At 40.3% G+C, this 13,122-nt stretch overlaps 1 protein-coding gene across 1 annotated transcript in view; it reads right to left on the bottom strand.

Moving 5' to 3' along the window:
* C5H15orf41 (chromosome 5 C15orf41 homolog) overlaps nt 1-13,122 on the bottom strand; it is a 198,785-nt gene that overhangs the window by 91,951 nt on the left and 93,712 nt on the right. The window contains exons 9-10 of the mRNA XM_032903901.1: nt 3,929-3,994; nt 3,261-3,366 (exon numbers count right to left, since the gene is read on the bottom strand). Coding sequence (XP_032759792.1) covers nt 3,261-3,366; nt 3,929-3,994 — 172 coding nt within the window. The remainder of the gene's footprint in view (nt 1-3,260; nt 3,367-3,928; nt 3,995-13,122) is intronic.

Below are 13,122 nucleotides of genomic sequence, written 5' to 3'. Positions count from 1 at the left end.
GGAAGAAGAACCAGTAAAAAAGACCAAGGAAGCTGCTGGCATGGAGGGAGAAACACAAAAAGAAAAGACATCATGGGAGACAAGAAAATCAAAGGTTTTAATAATTGTGGAGTAATGACCAACTCACAAAACTGTTGAAGGCTGAATAAAAAAAAAATGTTTTAAGAAAGAAAGTTCTTATGAAAATGTCAACCTAAAAACTAGTAGTTCAGCAATTACTGGTGTGGAAAAAAAATGAGGTTATAAAAACTGTCTTAAAATATGACTCGAATGCCCTTACACGAAAATCTATGAAAAGCTGTGCAACAATTAGATACATATGGGGTTTCTTGTCAATTAGAGACATTTTCCCCACCCCCGGGTTTTGTCCAAATGCAAGTCTCTTTAAAAAGCTACTTTGAATGTCTACTATTGCGGAGAACTTCATCACCTGTTCTGTGTGCCATGTTCACAGAATAAGAAAAAAAAAAAATCAGGATCCCACACATTCTCGGATGGCTAACATTGCCTTGGGTCAAAATGCTAGGCCACTGGTACATCTGTTCTGACGGCTATATTCTTATCATTTACCATTCGTACTGTGATGTCTCAATGTTGTACGTTGAACTTTGGCACTGTCTGCATTTTCTTGGTTCCCTGAAGACATTTGGTAGCATTGGTGACAACACATACAGTATATGTTCCATGAGTGATCTGGAATACTTAAAACAAAGGCTAACATGTTCAATCATACAACATGCTCTATGTAAACTGTGCCTGCTTAGCCAATGTAAATTCAAAGAATATCCTTAGGCATATAAATAATGATACTCTATGTAAAATGAAATAGAATGAAAAAATGCAGCAAAATAATATATATAAAAAAAACCACATAAGGATCTGGGCATGGTGATATGCACCATAAATCTCAGAACTCTGGCAGCAGAGTCAAGTGAATCTCTGTGAGTTTGAGGCCTATATGATGAGTTCTAGGCCAGCCAAGGTGTTATATGTATACACACACACACACACACACACACACACACACACACACACACAAACAAAACAAAAGCAAAATAAAATCCAACTCAGCTGGAAAGAAACCGTATTCAACTATTGACCCCTCATCGTCTCTTCAGCCACGTCTGTAATCTCCCAGGGAGGTGACTATATCATCGGATGTGCCTCTGATCCGTGTGTGTGAGGTGCACAGTAGGTGCTCAGTAGTGTAGATCATCGGATGTGCCTCTGATCGGTGTGTGTGAGGTGCACAGTAGGTGCTCAGTACTTGAGTTGTTTCAGGATGAAGACATGATTTTGGCATTTTTAATTTAGCTTTCTTATTTGAAATTGAGCTTTTATTTGTTCTTCAGAAAAGATGTGACCAAAAAGGGGGAGTCAGTCTGAATGGTGCAGTGATTCACAGGATCAATTGTTTTTAACCCTTTAGTCACCTAAACTTAGGCAGTTTGATTTTCCTGTCATTGCTTTCCCTAGACTCTCAAAAATGGTGCTTTCTTTACTATTTCAAACTCATCAGAAAATCGCTAAAAATCTAAAATTCAATTTGCCACATTACTGCTAATTTGAATAATGGCTGAATAAAACCCAGGAAACGCTGAAGCAGCATTGATTTCTAAAACATTGTGCACTTTCCTCCTCCATCCCTGTAAAGTAAAGCTTGGATGCTACGCACAATTACACAAGAAAATCAAGAAGGGCATTACATTCAGCATTTTGTCATGATCACTGTTACCATGGCAAAGAGTAGGCGTAGTTTAGCACAGCTGCCACGGGCGAGATCTGCTGGCCTTTTGTAAAGCTGAGTAACACTATAATGCCAAATTCGATAGCCTCCCACCCACAGCCCACACTGCTGCCTGCAGATGCTACCACCTCCTTCCTTAATGATCTGGGCATGTGTCATCGCATTACTGTATTCTTACTGATGGCCAATGGCAGAAGAGCACAGCTAATCTAGAAAGGTTATCCCCAACCCATTTCTTGTTTTCATGGAGAAAACACCTAGTGGGAGAACAGGAATGCAAACATAAAAAAAAAAAATCAAAGAAAATTACAATCATAAAAAAAATCAAAGATTCAACAGTTGCACTGCAGATGACAAGGCTTTGTGTTAGAGACAGAAGGGATGAGGGGACAATTCAACAATTCAACAGTTGCATTGCAGATGACAAGATTTCGAGTTAGAGATGGACAGGATGGGGGAGGCGGGGTAAATGCAGGCCTGTGATAACTAGCAGGATAACATACTATTTCCTTGCTTTGAGTATCTATTTACTTATCTTATTTATACAATGAGGACAAAAGTAACTTGCTGGGCTGGGGAGAGGCCTTGGTTGCTATACAAGTATGGGGACCGGAAGCCCAATCCCCAGCACCGGGGTCTACACAGGCATCATTGCTGCCTGTATCTTAGCAATTGGAAGGCAGAAATGAGACTCCCCAGGAGGAGCTGCAGTCAGTGAACTCTAGTTTCATTGAGAGACCTGCCTCAATAAATAAAGTGGGAAAATGGTGAGTTATTGTGGAAGATCATCTAATGCACACCCACACTAACACATATGTATATACACCTGCACACAGACACATGAACCCATATACTATAGACGTGTGCACACACGCGCACCCTCCACCACACACACGCGCACACACACACACACACACACACACACACACACATCCTCTTTGTAAGAATTAACTGAAATAACTTTCAGGTCCAGGCACAGGGTAAGTATTTGGCATATCTGCCCCAACCTGAACCGCTTTAATTGTGGAAACTTCCCCCTCCTCAGGATGGTCGTGGAAATCCGTACATAAACTGTTTGGAACTGTTGTAATGTAAATCTTTTTCATTTTTCATGTGGTTTGGATACTGTCTTCAGGTAACTGGGAATAAATTTTTATGGTCTAAAAGGAAGCATAAATTCCACATCAAAAGGATAAAATGCGGTCTATACCATATTATGCACCACAGCTTGTTATCTGTATTTTAAGTGACACTAATGTAATCACTGTAAAGCAGGAAATAGACTATACTTGTTTTGACCTTAAGCACAGATTTTTAAGTTTAAAAAAAAAATGAAGCAACATCATTTAAGCAGAGAAGTTTAAATTATCTGAAATGAATACATTAATCAGAGTTTGTATTTACTAGGGAAAAAAGGCTCCTAGCATTTTTACCAGCTAAACAAAATATTTTTTTTCTAATGAGACTTCAGCAGAGTATCGTTTATCTTAAGAGAAAAATAATGGGGCCTTACCTATTCCAGTAGCTCCAGAATTGGCCATGCAGGTAGGCGTGGTGGCTACATTCATCACCAAATGAGGCTTTGCTTTCAATCCAGTGAATTATGTGTCCTTCCACAGCTAAGGGACAAAGCATTACTAATACATGGTGAAGGAGAGGCAAGATTGAAAATCCTCAACTATGCACTGGTCTCTCTGTGCTTCACAGTAATGAGCAGGGACTTAGCCTCTGCCACCCACAGTGGGCGTAATTTATAAAACAACACGTCTGTGTGGGTTCATCGCCAGGCATGCGGGGGCCACAGTCTCATCTTGTTCTCCTCACCCCATTCTTCAAAACTCCCTTTCTTAGTGCTCACGATCAAAAAGTGACACATCAAGACCAAAGTGTGTCAGGCTGTCTGACAAAGCTGTGTTTTTAAAAATTCAAAATTTATAGAGAAATGAGTTGAGAATGGCATCTTTAAAAATGCCTTCAGAAGGCACACTCCTTCCTAAAGTATATGGAGAAGTTCTGAGGCACAGGCTTCTTCTAAACCAATGGCAAGATTTTCCAATGAGTATACCCATTTCAACACAATATTAAAAAGATAATCTACTCTGAAAATATTTGCTAATAATAACATGCAAAGAGACCAATCCCCTTCTATACAGAGATGCATATCCAAGCTCAAGGACTTACCAACTGGCACCTGTAAAATGAAGTCTGGTGTTTTGTCATAGCCCTTTGCACGCAGCTGATCTTCATCTGCAGGAAGTACAAACACTATCAGTTATCGAGGCACTCCATTAAAAAGACAGCAATATAATTGCTTTTCTTTCTTAAATATGTGTAAAAATTACTAATGCAGCCATACGTGTCTTTCTTATGCGGGCAATGCCGTGTCAGAATAAATGAATTTTCTTCCCAAACCTGAACCAGAGATACAAGAATGCTTCTTTGTCCTTTTTGCATTTTTATGTCTTTATTATAAACATCATTAATCCAAGCTGTCATGAGCTACCTTTTTTTGGGGGGGGTAATTGAAAATTCTCAAAATAAATATACTTACTGATGGAAAGTAAAGGGACCCACAATAATGGAAGTCACCATTGCCAGGAGTCAATATTGACAGTTTACAGTAAGACAGGGGCATGGTAGCCTTTGCAACCAGGAAATAAATGCTTCTGTTAAAGCAATCAAGAAACTCTGGTTTCAATTAATGAAGCTACTCCCATACACAAGGAAAGGAGGGAAAGTGAGATTTCCACAGTTGGTTTCTTGTTTAATCTCTTAGGTCTACAACTGTTTCTCCAACTGGGAGTTTGATGGCCTGAAGTCTGTACATCCGAAAAAGCAAACAGGCTTGAAGATATTTTCCCTGTCTTTTCAATTTCTTCTGTAAATACCAATGATCCTGTTAGAAGGGAAGAAAGCAGGGAAATGGAGACCCAGATAAAGTTGGAAAACTAGCAAGGTGCTTGGGAAAAAAAGACAAAAACAAAATCACCACCCTCCTAGTATTTTCTAAATGCTGTCCTTGACTTCTAATGGCATTACGACGTTATTTCTGAAACAGAGAATTCTCCATTAGATTTTGGAGTGACCTGGTCATTCAATTCCAGGCATGGCTTTCTATCTTCACCCAACCTCAACTAATGGCCCAACCAAGTAACAAGGAAGGCCGAGTGGTCTCTTAACACCTACTGGGCTGTTGACATTGTCATGCATCCCATTGGCCTTCCTGCATCAACTTTGATTAAAATTAATGGCCCATTCCCAGTGTTGGGTGGCTTATTTCCAATCCATTTGTCAGCCCAAGACAGTGGTTTCACGGCCAGCTTTGAGAAGCTCTGTTTTAGAGCATTCTTGTGCACATCCTGAAAGGTCAGCATTTTAAACATAAATAAGCTTTTAATGAGAAGACACACATTAAAGTAGATATCTAACTGGAATGCTGTTAGAAGTAGGTACTTTTACTCAGATTTAGAAGGCTTGATGTGAGCAGTCAGAACCATTCTCCCTCTTTGAAATAAAAAAAAAAAAAATCAAGCTGTTGAAATAATGAAATATAAATCAAACTAAGGTTAATTTTAAAACAAAAGAATTTTGAAATTGGGCTACAAAAATAGAACAGAATATTTCTACCCTTTAATTGTACTCTGACCAGAAAAACTAATGGAAGAGGTATTTATTCAGATCAACTCTAGTGTTTTGAGTGATGGTTTAGACACATGATGGATAGTTTTTAAAGCTGGTTGACATTTAAAAAAAGATAGATAATATTTCATTAAAACTATCTTAGCTTCATCAGCCTATGTAGATGTTAAAACAATGATATGTGTCTGACAACAGCTCAAAACAAAACTTCAAAGGTCACCAAGCAATCTTCAAGCATAGTCAGAACCCTTTAAAAGCTAAAGCACACTACACATTGCATGCTGCAAAATCATGTATGCGACTGCAACACCATTGTTTCTCTGATGTGTAAATGTAAAATCCCAAACCCCAAGCCTAGCCACTAGATGAAGCTAGGGAATGTTCCATCTTTTGTAGAGAATTCCAAAGTAGCAGGGGACAAAGTCTCAGTCAGCAAGTCTGTCTGCTTTCTCTCCCCTCTCTTTTCTTCACGTCCTACCATGTTCTCAGTATCTATGAAGTTGATCCTATAGTAACCACGCCAGCATAGATAGCATCTTGATATGGGAGTCCTTGCCAGTGTATCTTATAATAAGAGGTTATTCAGAACATCTGAAATGCCCTTGCTTTGACTTACAAAGCAGTCAGTGCCTTAACACCTCCATTTCATGCCCCCATGCAGGGGTCCGCCAACCTCCTTATCTTTCCTTAGGAAGGGAGGGAATTACTTGATGTTCAGAGAGTAGTGCAAGTGTAGGCAGAAGCACTTAGAGCAGGCAGCTCGCTGTGCTGGGCACCGTGGGCCAGCCTGTCTATCTGACCCAGCTTCCTGCCTTTTCCATCATGCTTCTTTCTTGGCCCTTGGATTTCAAATGGGTTCCTGACAATAGAGCACTTTCTAAACCCTCAGGTATAGACTGAAAATTGGTTAGCATGCTCCATTCGCAACGCCGGAGTCTGAAGCTGTGCGCTTTGTTCTGCCCTTAGTTCTTTCTACCCTCTCCGTGTTGGCTCCTTTGCAGAGATGGCTACAGGCTTGGACACATGGATGCTGTTGCTCTGAGGACCTGACTCTTTGGTGTCTCCCTCACCACCCCAATACTCTCCACATGTATTTGATGCCCAGAAAAAAACAAATAAATTAATTAAACGTGCATTTTAAACACCATGCTTTCTGTAAATTCTACCTAAATGATTTTTTAAAATTTATTTAACTCCTTAAGCATAGACAAAACAGTGAAGTTGGCCCAAAGTTTAAGATTTCTTTGAAATTCCTGTGGTTATTCCAAATGCCTGAACCTCAACTCACTGCAGAAGGGACCCTTTCTTTAACAATGTTTCTTCCATCAGTACTGGTTTATGTAACGCCTCCCTTATCTGGTCTTTAGATTTGGGCAAAATCCCTGCAGAAACCCATTCTGTACAGAGGACTGTGCTATTATTGGGTAGCCATGATCACATTCCTACTTCTTATCTGACTATTGATCCGTGCAGATTTTCCGCTATAGACAGATGCACAATCTACATTTTCCCCAAGAACCATGGATTTCATACAGATTCTTATACTTTACACATACTCTAGTTAACTAGTTACTTCGGATTCTTGACTCTCCCTAGCTGAAACTAGATGTTCTAAATATATACTATCTCTTCAAAGAAAAAAAAAAAGAGAGAGAGAGACAAGAAAAGAAAAGAAATAATATTAGTTAAGAGAAGAGAAAATCATGAGGGCAACAATCTGAGATGGTGCTTTTAGTATACTTGCCCCATCATTTCTCCTGACTTTAGTCAGTGAACACAGCAGACAGGAAGAAAGACTTCTGCATCAAGGTGCATATATAAATTTATACACTAACCTCATGCTCTAAGGTTTCGTCATCAAAATAAATACAAGAATATTGTAACTTAAAAGCACACGTGTTAGCCTTCACATGCACCAAATGAAGAATTATAGGCAACAGGTGCCTCACAAAACAGTATGTGTTTGCTAGTAAACTGTCAGAGACGACTCCACTCACACTCTAACGTACTCATCCTAACAGAAGCTCAGAGAGGTTAAGTTGTCCACCAAGACTGTGGCTTCTGAAATAGAAACGACAGTAGATGAGAGTCTATGTCAACCCAGTCCCATTTTGTCCTCACAGACCCTACATACTCTATAATTCTTAATTGTGTCAATCATTAAGCTGGAAGATGTGTGATACTTAGGAAGAGCCAGGGATTCTCCTTTCCCTTCTGATCTGTAGGTGGCCACATGTCAGATACCATTCAGAAGAGTCAAGCTTCAGCGGCTCTCCTGCCCTTACAACTCAAAACTTGGCAAAACTGTGTCCACAGAAGAAAGAGATTTGAAAAACTATCTTTAACTACTATTATTTCAACTATACAAAAACAACACAGGTCTCTGTTTATTTTTACATTGTCAGGCCTGTCCTTAGGTGATATTTTAAAGGGGGGATTACACATGCAGAAAGAACATTGTGAGCATTTAATTTCGATGGCCTTTGAATTATCTCCTTGAAATACCCAAAATATCCAAAGCAATTAGCTACTAATTACACAATTCCTTTGTTTAAAATAAAGGGCTGAGTTTTAGTCAGAGGATAAGACACATCTAAAACTACTTAAGATACACTTAGGAATCATATTTAAGACTATTGAGAAAATGTTTTCCTTAATCTGTGCTGTTTTATTACAATCTTTACATTTAAGATATACATCATTTCCAAAGAAATTGTACAAGATTCCAGTTTGCAACACCTGAAAATGAGAAGTGACGCTCTGAAGTGACCCATGAATTTCTCAACGGATAGAAGCTACTAAATAAAATAAACAAATGATTAAAAGATACTCATTTAAAGCATTGCACATCATTTCTCAATTCAGACAGGGCCCAAAGCAAATGCATCGAAGCAATTTAAAACTGTAGTTTATCTCTTCTATGCTAGCATGTCATGTGCATACATCATATTTTCTAAAACATTCTTAATTCAATACTTAGATCTGTGACCTTTCTTCTCTGCATGTTCTCTAAGAACAATTCTAACAGTCTTTTCTGCTGAAGGCACCAGTAGGGCTTCAGTAACAGCTGCAATTGTGATATGCAAATGGGGTAAGGTGCACAGACCACAAATACCGAATGGCAAGACTACAGACACAGAAACGATGCCCAAATTTCATTAGAACTATTCATTTCAACCTCTTCCCCAAAGCCTCTTATCAAAGTCACTAATAAGGACTGCAAATGACTGCTCTGACCTTAACCTCTCCTTATGTCTTCAGGGGACAATACTAGGGGAACTGAAGATAGGAAACAAATAGGAGGTCAAGAAGCGGGGGCCGTGTGAAGAGCAGCTAGGTAGGCCGTCCTGGCTGTGCTGTGGGGACGGAGGACACAGATGTCAACAACAAAGCAAACCACGGAAAACTATCTTGGCTTCGTGTTTCAAAGGAAAAGACAAATTAGCATGGTAAATGTCTTAATCTTAACCATAGTAAGTTTTATAAAGAAAAACATTTAACAGGGGCTGGCTTACAGTTCAGAGGTTCAGTCCATTATCATCAGGGTGGGAAGCATGGCACCATGCAAGCAGACATGGTGCTGGAGGAGCTGAGAGATCTACATCTAGATCAGCAACATGAGAAGATCGAGACGTACTGGGCCTGGCTTACCCACCTGAGACTTCAAAGCCCCAACCACAGTGACATACTCCTTCCAGCAAGGCCACACCTCCTAAAGTACCTCTCATTATGGGCCAAGCTTTCAAACACACAAGGAAATGGGGCCATTGCTACTCAAACCTCCATAGCAGACAAACGAGACAAACTCTCACAGGCTACTGGGAGGGTACTAGGTTGTAATACAGAGACTCAGACAGTTTCTCCTGCAAAAACACAGAACCTATGCCAACCTCAAAATTCTGATGAGTGGTTAAATGTTAGCCTACCTCTCCCTGTTCTTTCTCCCTGAATTGGTATCCATAGAAGAGGCATATTCACAGTTACAAGACATAATAAAGAGCCCACACTGAAATCCATATATCCCTACATGTACAAATCTGGGAATACAGATGGACCACAGAGCCAATGCAGTAGTAGTAGTACCAATGGAAACTGTAGTTAATTCACTGCAGAGAGAGAGGGAGAGGGAGAGGGAGAGGGAGAGGGAGAGGGAGAGGGGGAGGGGGAGGGGGAGAGGGAGAGAGAGAGAGAGAGAGAGAGAGAGAGAGAGACAGACAGAGAGACAGAGAGAGAGAGAGAGAGAGAGAATAGAATGTTTTGTTCAGATTCCTGCAGCTCTCCTGCCTGGCATTGCTATCCCACACTATGACTCTGCTAGATAGTCAGTGACTTGTCCCCCAAGCAATCAGCTCTGAGGACACTGGACTAGAGCAGCTGACATCAGAGCCCTTTCTGTGATTCTTTTTTTTTTCTTTCTAAGGTGACAGGACAACTTTTTTCTGGGATTACAATGCTAAGAAATAAACGAATTCGCACCCGTCAGTGGCCATCTTTGCTTCTTGAGAATGAGCACAGCACTGGAAAGTACAGATGCCAAGGACACAGGAAGTATGGGTGACACAGACTTGTCTTCTGAACTCTAGGCAGACCTGAAGCAAAGTGCGCTCCTTGGCAGTCGCCAGGTCTGTGTTAAAACCAATTAGTTCTCTGTGTGTGCAAGTGCAACGGTTCCTTTGGATTTCTGACACTAACAACCAAACTAGTTTCCAGAAATTGTTAGTGGTCAGGAAAGCAGAAGACCACGGGCATGCTCTCCAACCACGGCATCTATCGGCGAGGGAAGGCTGTGGGCTTGGACCAAGTGGTAACAGCATTACCATTCTTTGGTGTTTCAGACTGTGTGTGTGTGTGTGTGTGTGTGTGTGTGTGTGTGTGTGTGTGTGTGTGTGTGTGTTCAAACAGCAGGGACTTGTCTATGGTTCCCCTCTCTTGGTTCTAGAGGGAAGTATACTCAAGCATATTTGAGAACACTCTCTTTCATTTCAGTGTCTCCAGGAGGGGTTGGAACACCAATTACCTATGCCCCTAAAAGAACATCACTGCCACTTCAAAAATCTATCTTTTTTTTTTTTATTTTCTGATAGATAGGCATTTAAGTGGGTAATTCCTTATGAAAAAGTATCTAAGCCCCTCTGCTCGCTATAGCCTATGTAATCACATTTTCTTTCTAGTCTCTTATCCCTGCTAACATCTGCGTGTAAACCACCTAAGCACCCTACCTCACCTGCTGCTGCTGCTTGCTACTCTCCTGAAGTCATAATCCCAATTGTTTGTCACCCTTAGATCACTGCCCTGGTGCAGCGCACACGTGTTTCAAGGTAGTGAAGGAAACAGCAGAAACAGATGAACTTCTAGAAACAAAGACCCTAATTTCTTTGGGCAAGGGACATCCTTCACTAAGCCTATTTGGATTTATACATCAGACCCTCTTGGAGTCTCGGAGAGCAATATACAGATGCTCGAGATGCACCCGTGTAAAACGTGCTGGTTTGTCTAAATATGGGGGGAAGGAGTGTGGCAGGGCTGAAGTAAGTGCCTCTCAGGTGTCACTCAGAAATTGTTAGTGTCTACTAACAGGGTAACATTTACTGGGAAGAAGAAATATCTCCAGAGCCATCCTTATTAAGGCAAACATAACAAGAGTTTGTACCCAACAGTGGCTGCTCCAGGCACTAATGAAAGTCCCCTTGACCTGGAGACATGCCAGTCTGCACTGACTAAGGGCTTCTCCTCTGTCTCCGGGATGAGTTCTTTTCTATTTTTGCTAGACGTGCACACAGTCTTACTCTCTCATAGCTGTCACCGTTTCTTCACTATACTCCGCTGCTCTCTGCACAAAGGTCTCCTTCTAAAAGATAGCCAACAGCTCCCCTCAAAATAAAGAAAAGATAGAGAGATGATACAGTATTGCAAAGCCTGGCCTCACGAATCACTTGGAGGCTGTGCGACGAGCACAAAGCTTCCTGGTCGATTTTAAGTAGAGTCTTCTCTGTGCGCTTGAACTTAGATACGGGTGGCAGTTCCCGATACTTTCGAGATCTTGAATGCCAACTGCTCAGAGGTGACTAACTGAGCGGCCTGTGGAAAGAACTGCTGATAGGCACTAAAATCTGTAGTGGAAGTTCCTGTAAGCTTTCACACTTAAGTCAACTTTTAAAAGGCATTTTTAAAAATCCTTCACAGTGTTTTACACAATAATCGCTTAAGTGTCTAGGGATCTCAATGGCAAGAGAATCCACATGGGAAGTCAAAGCAGCCGTCCTGGAAGTCCAAGAGGAATTCTGGGGAAAGTGAGTTGAGGAATATACAGAATTCTGTCTGACATCTCTTCATTAAGAAAAACTATTTAGGAGGCAGCAGAGTTGTTTTTTCAGCCTCTAAAATTTAGTTAGCAGTTTTTAATATAAAAATAGTATATGAATGCCCCTGTTAGCTTTTAGTACAAAAAAGAGTAGGAGAGAGCGCGCGCTCAATAGTAAAGAACATATACTATTCTTGCAAAGAACCCAAGTTTGATCTCTAGCACCCACACAGAGCAGCACATAAGCACCTGTAATCCCAACTCCAGGTGATCGGAAGCCTTTGTCCTCTGTGGGCAGTGCACTCGTGCACACACCTACACACATATAATTAGAAAGTAATTAAAACGCAAAGTAAGCTTTTTAAAAACTCAGTATACTTTAAAAAGACACCCCAAGCACATTTTCTTCCACTGGGAAGATACTAAGTGTATGCCTGTTAAGTTGGGTACACTAGACACACCCACGCTCCCCCTAGAATGGGTACCAGGACTCTAGAAAAGCTGGACCTCAACTGGTGTGTCCTTACAATAACACTCAGTTCACTAGCTAACTTGTGGAATAACTATCACTTCTTAGTGAAATTAAAATTATTTATTCATCTTTGAAGTACCTTATTTCAAATACTTATTTGGATAATCCGAAACAGTTAAGTTTTCAAGGCAGGATAAATCTGTAGGAGTAAATGTATTTTTCCAATCATCAAGACCACCCTTCCATCACAATCCCAGTACTAGGAGTCTTGCTAAGTCCTATGTCACTGAAACTGCTCAGCCGCATAGCTAATAGCTACAAGAAAAGGAAACTCAAAACAGAAATAAGGCTGGAAAAAACTGTACTTAGTTTTATTTTCTATTGGTGAGGTAGAGTTCAGAGAAAATATAATGTATGGAAATAGTGCAAAAGAAGAAAATGTTTAAAGGGAAGTCATGAGCTCTAAAGTATAAATAATAGTTAAATAATAAACAATAAGAAGGGCTGTTTCATAAAACTAGTCTAGATTAGAAGTAGAGAGGGGGAGGAGACAGACAGACAGACAGGGAGATAGATATAGAGAGACAGATAGGGAGAAAGAGAAATTATTTCTGCCTATTAAAGAATGAGGCAAACATTTACAATTTCTACAACAGCATTCAAGGAACAGACACATAAGCAAGAAAAAATATGGTTGGATTAGCAATCTGTTTATATGCTGGTATTTTCCCATACGACTTGTAAAATGATCATCTATTTGAATTTGCCCAGCACAAAACTTTGCAACTAATTAAATCCCAGAGGAAGTATTTATAAAGTAAAAGAACAATAATTCCACACAATATTTCATACATGATCTAGATTTTTCATGTTTCAACCACAAAAAAACATGTGTTAGGTTGTTGCTACATTAGAACACTTAGACTGCATAGACTAAACTAACAAGTTTTTGTCTTTGATGAG

Source organism: Rattus rattus, chromosome 5 (genome assembly GCF_011064425.1).
Source record: "Rattus rattus isolate New Zealand chromosome 5, Rrattus_CSIRO_v1, whole genome shotgun sequence".
In the NCBI taxonomy this organism is placed as follows: Eukaryota; Metazoa; Chordata; class Mammalia; order Rodentia; family Muridae; genus Rattus; species Rattus rattus.
This window is presented reverse-complemented; position numbering and strand designations above follow the sequence as displayed.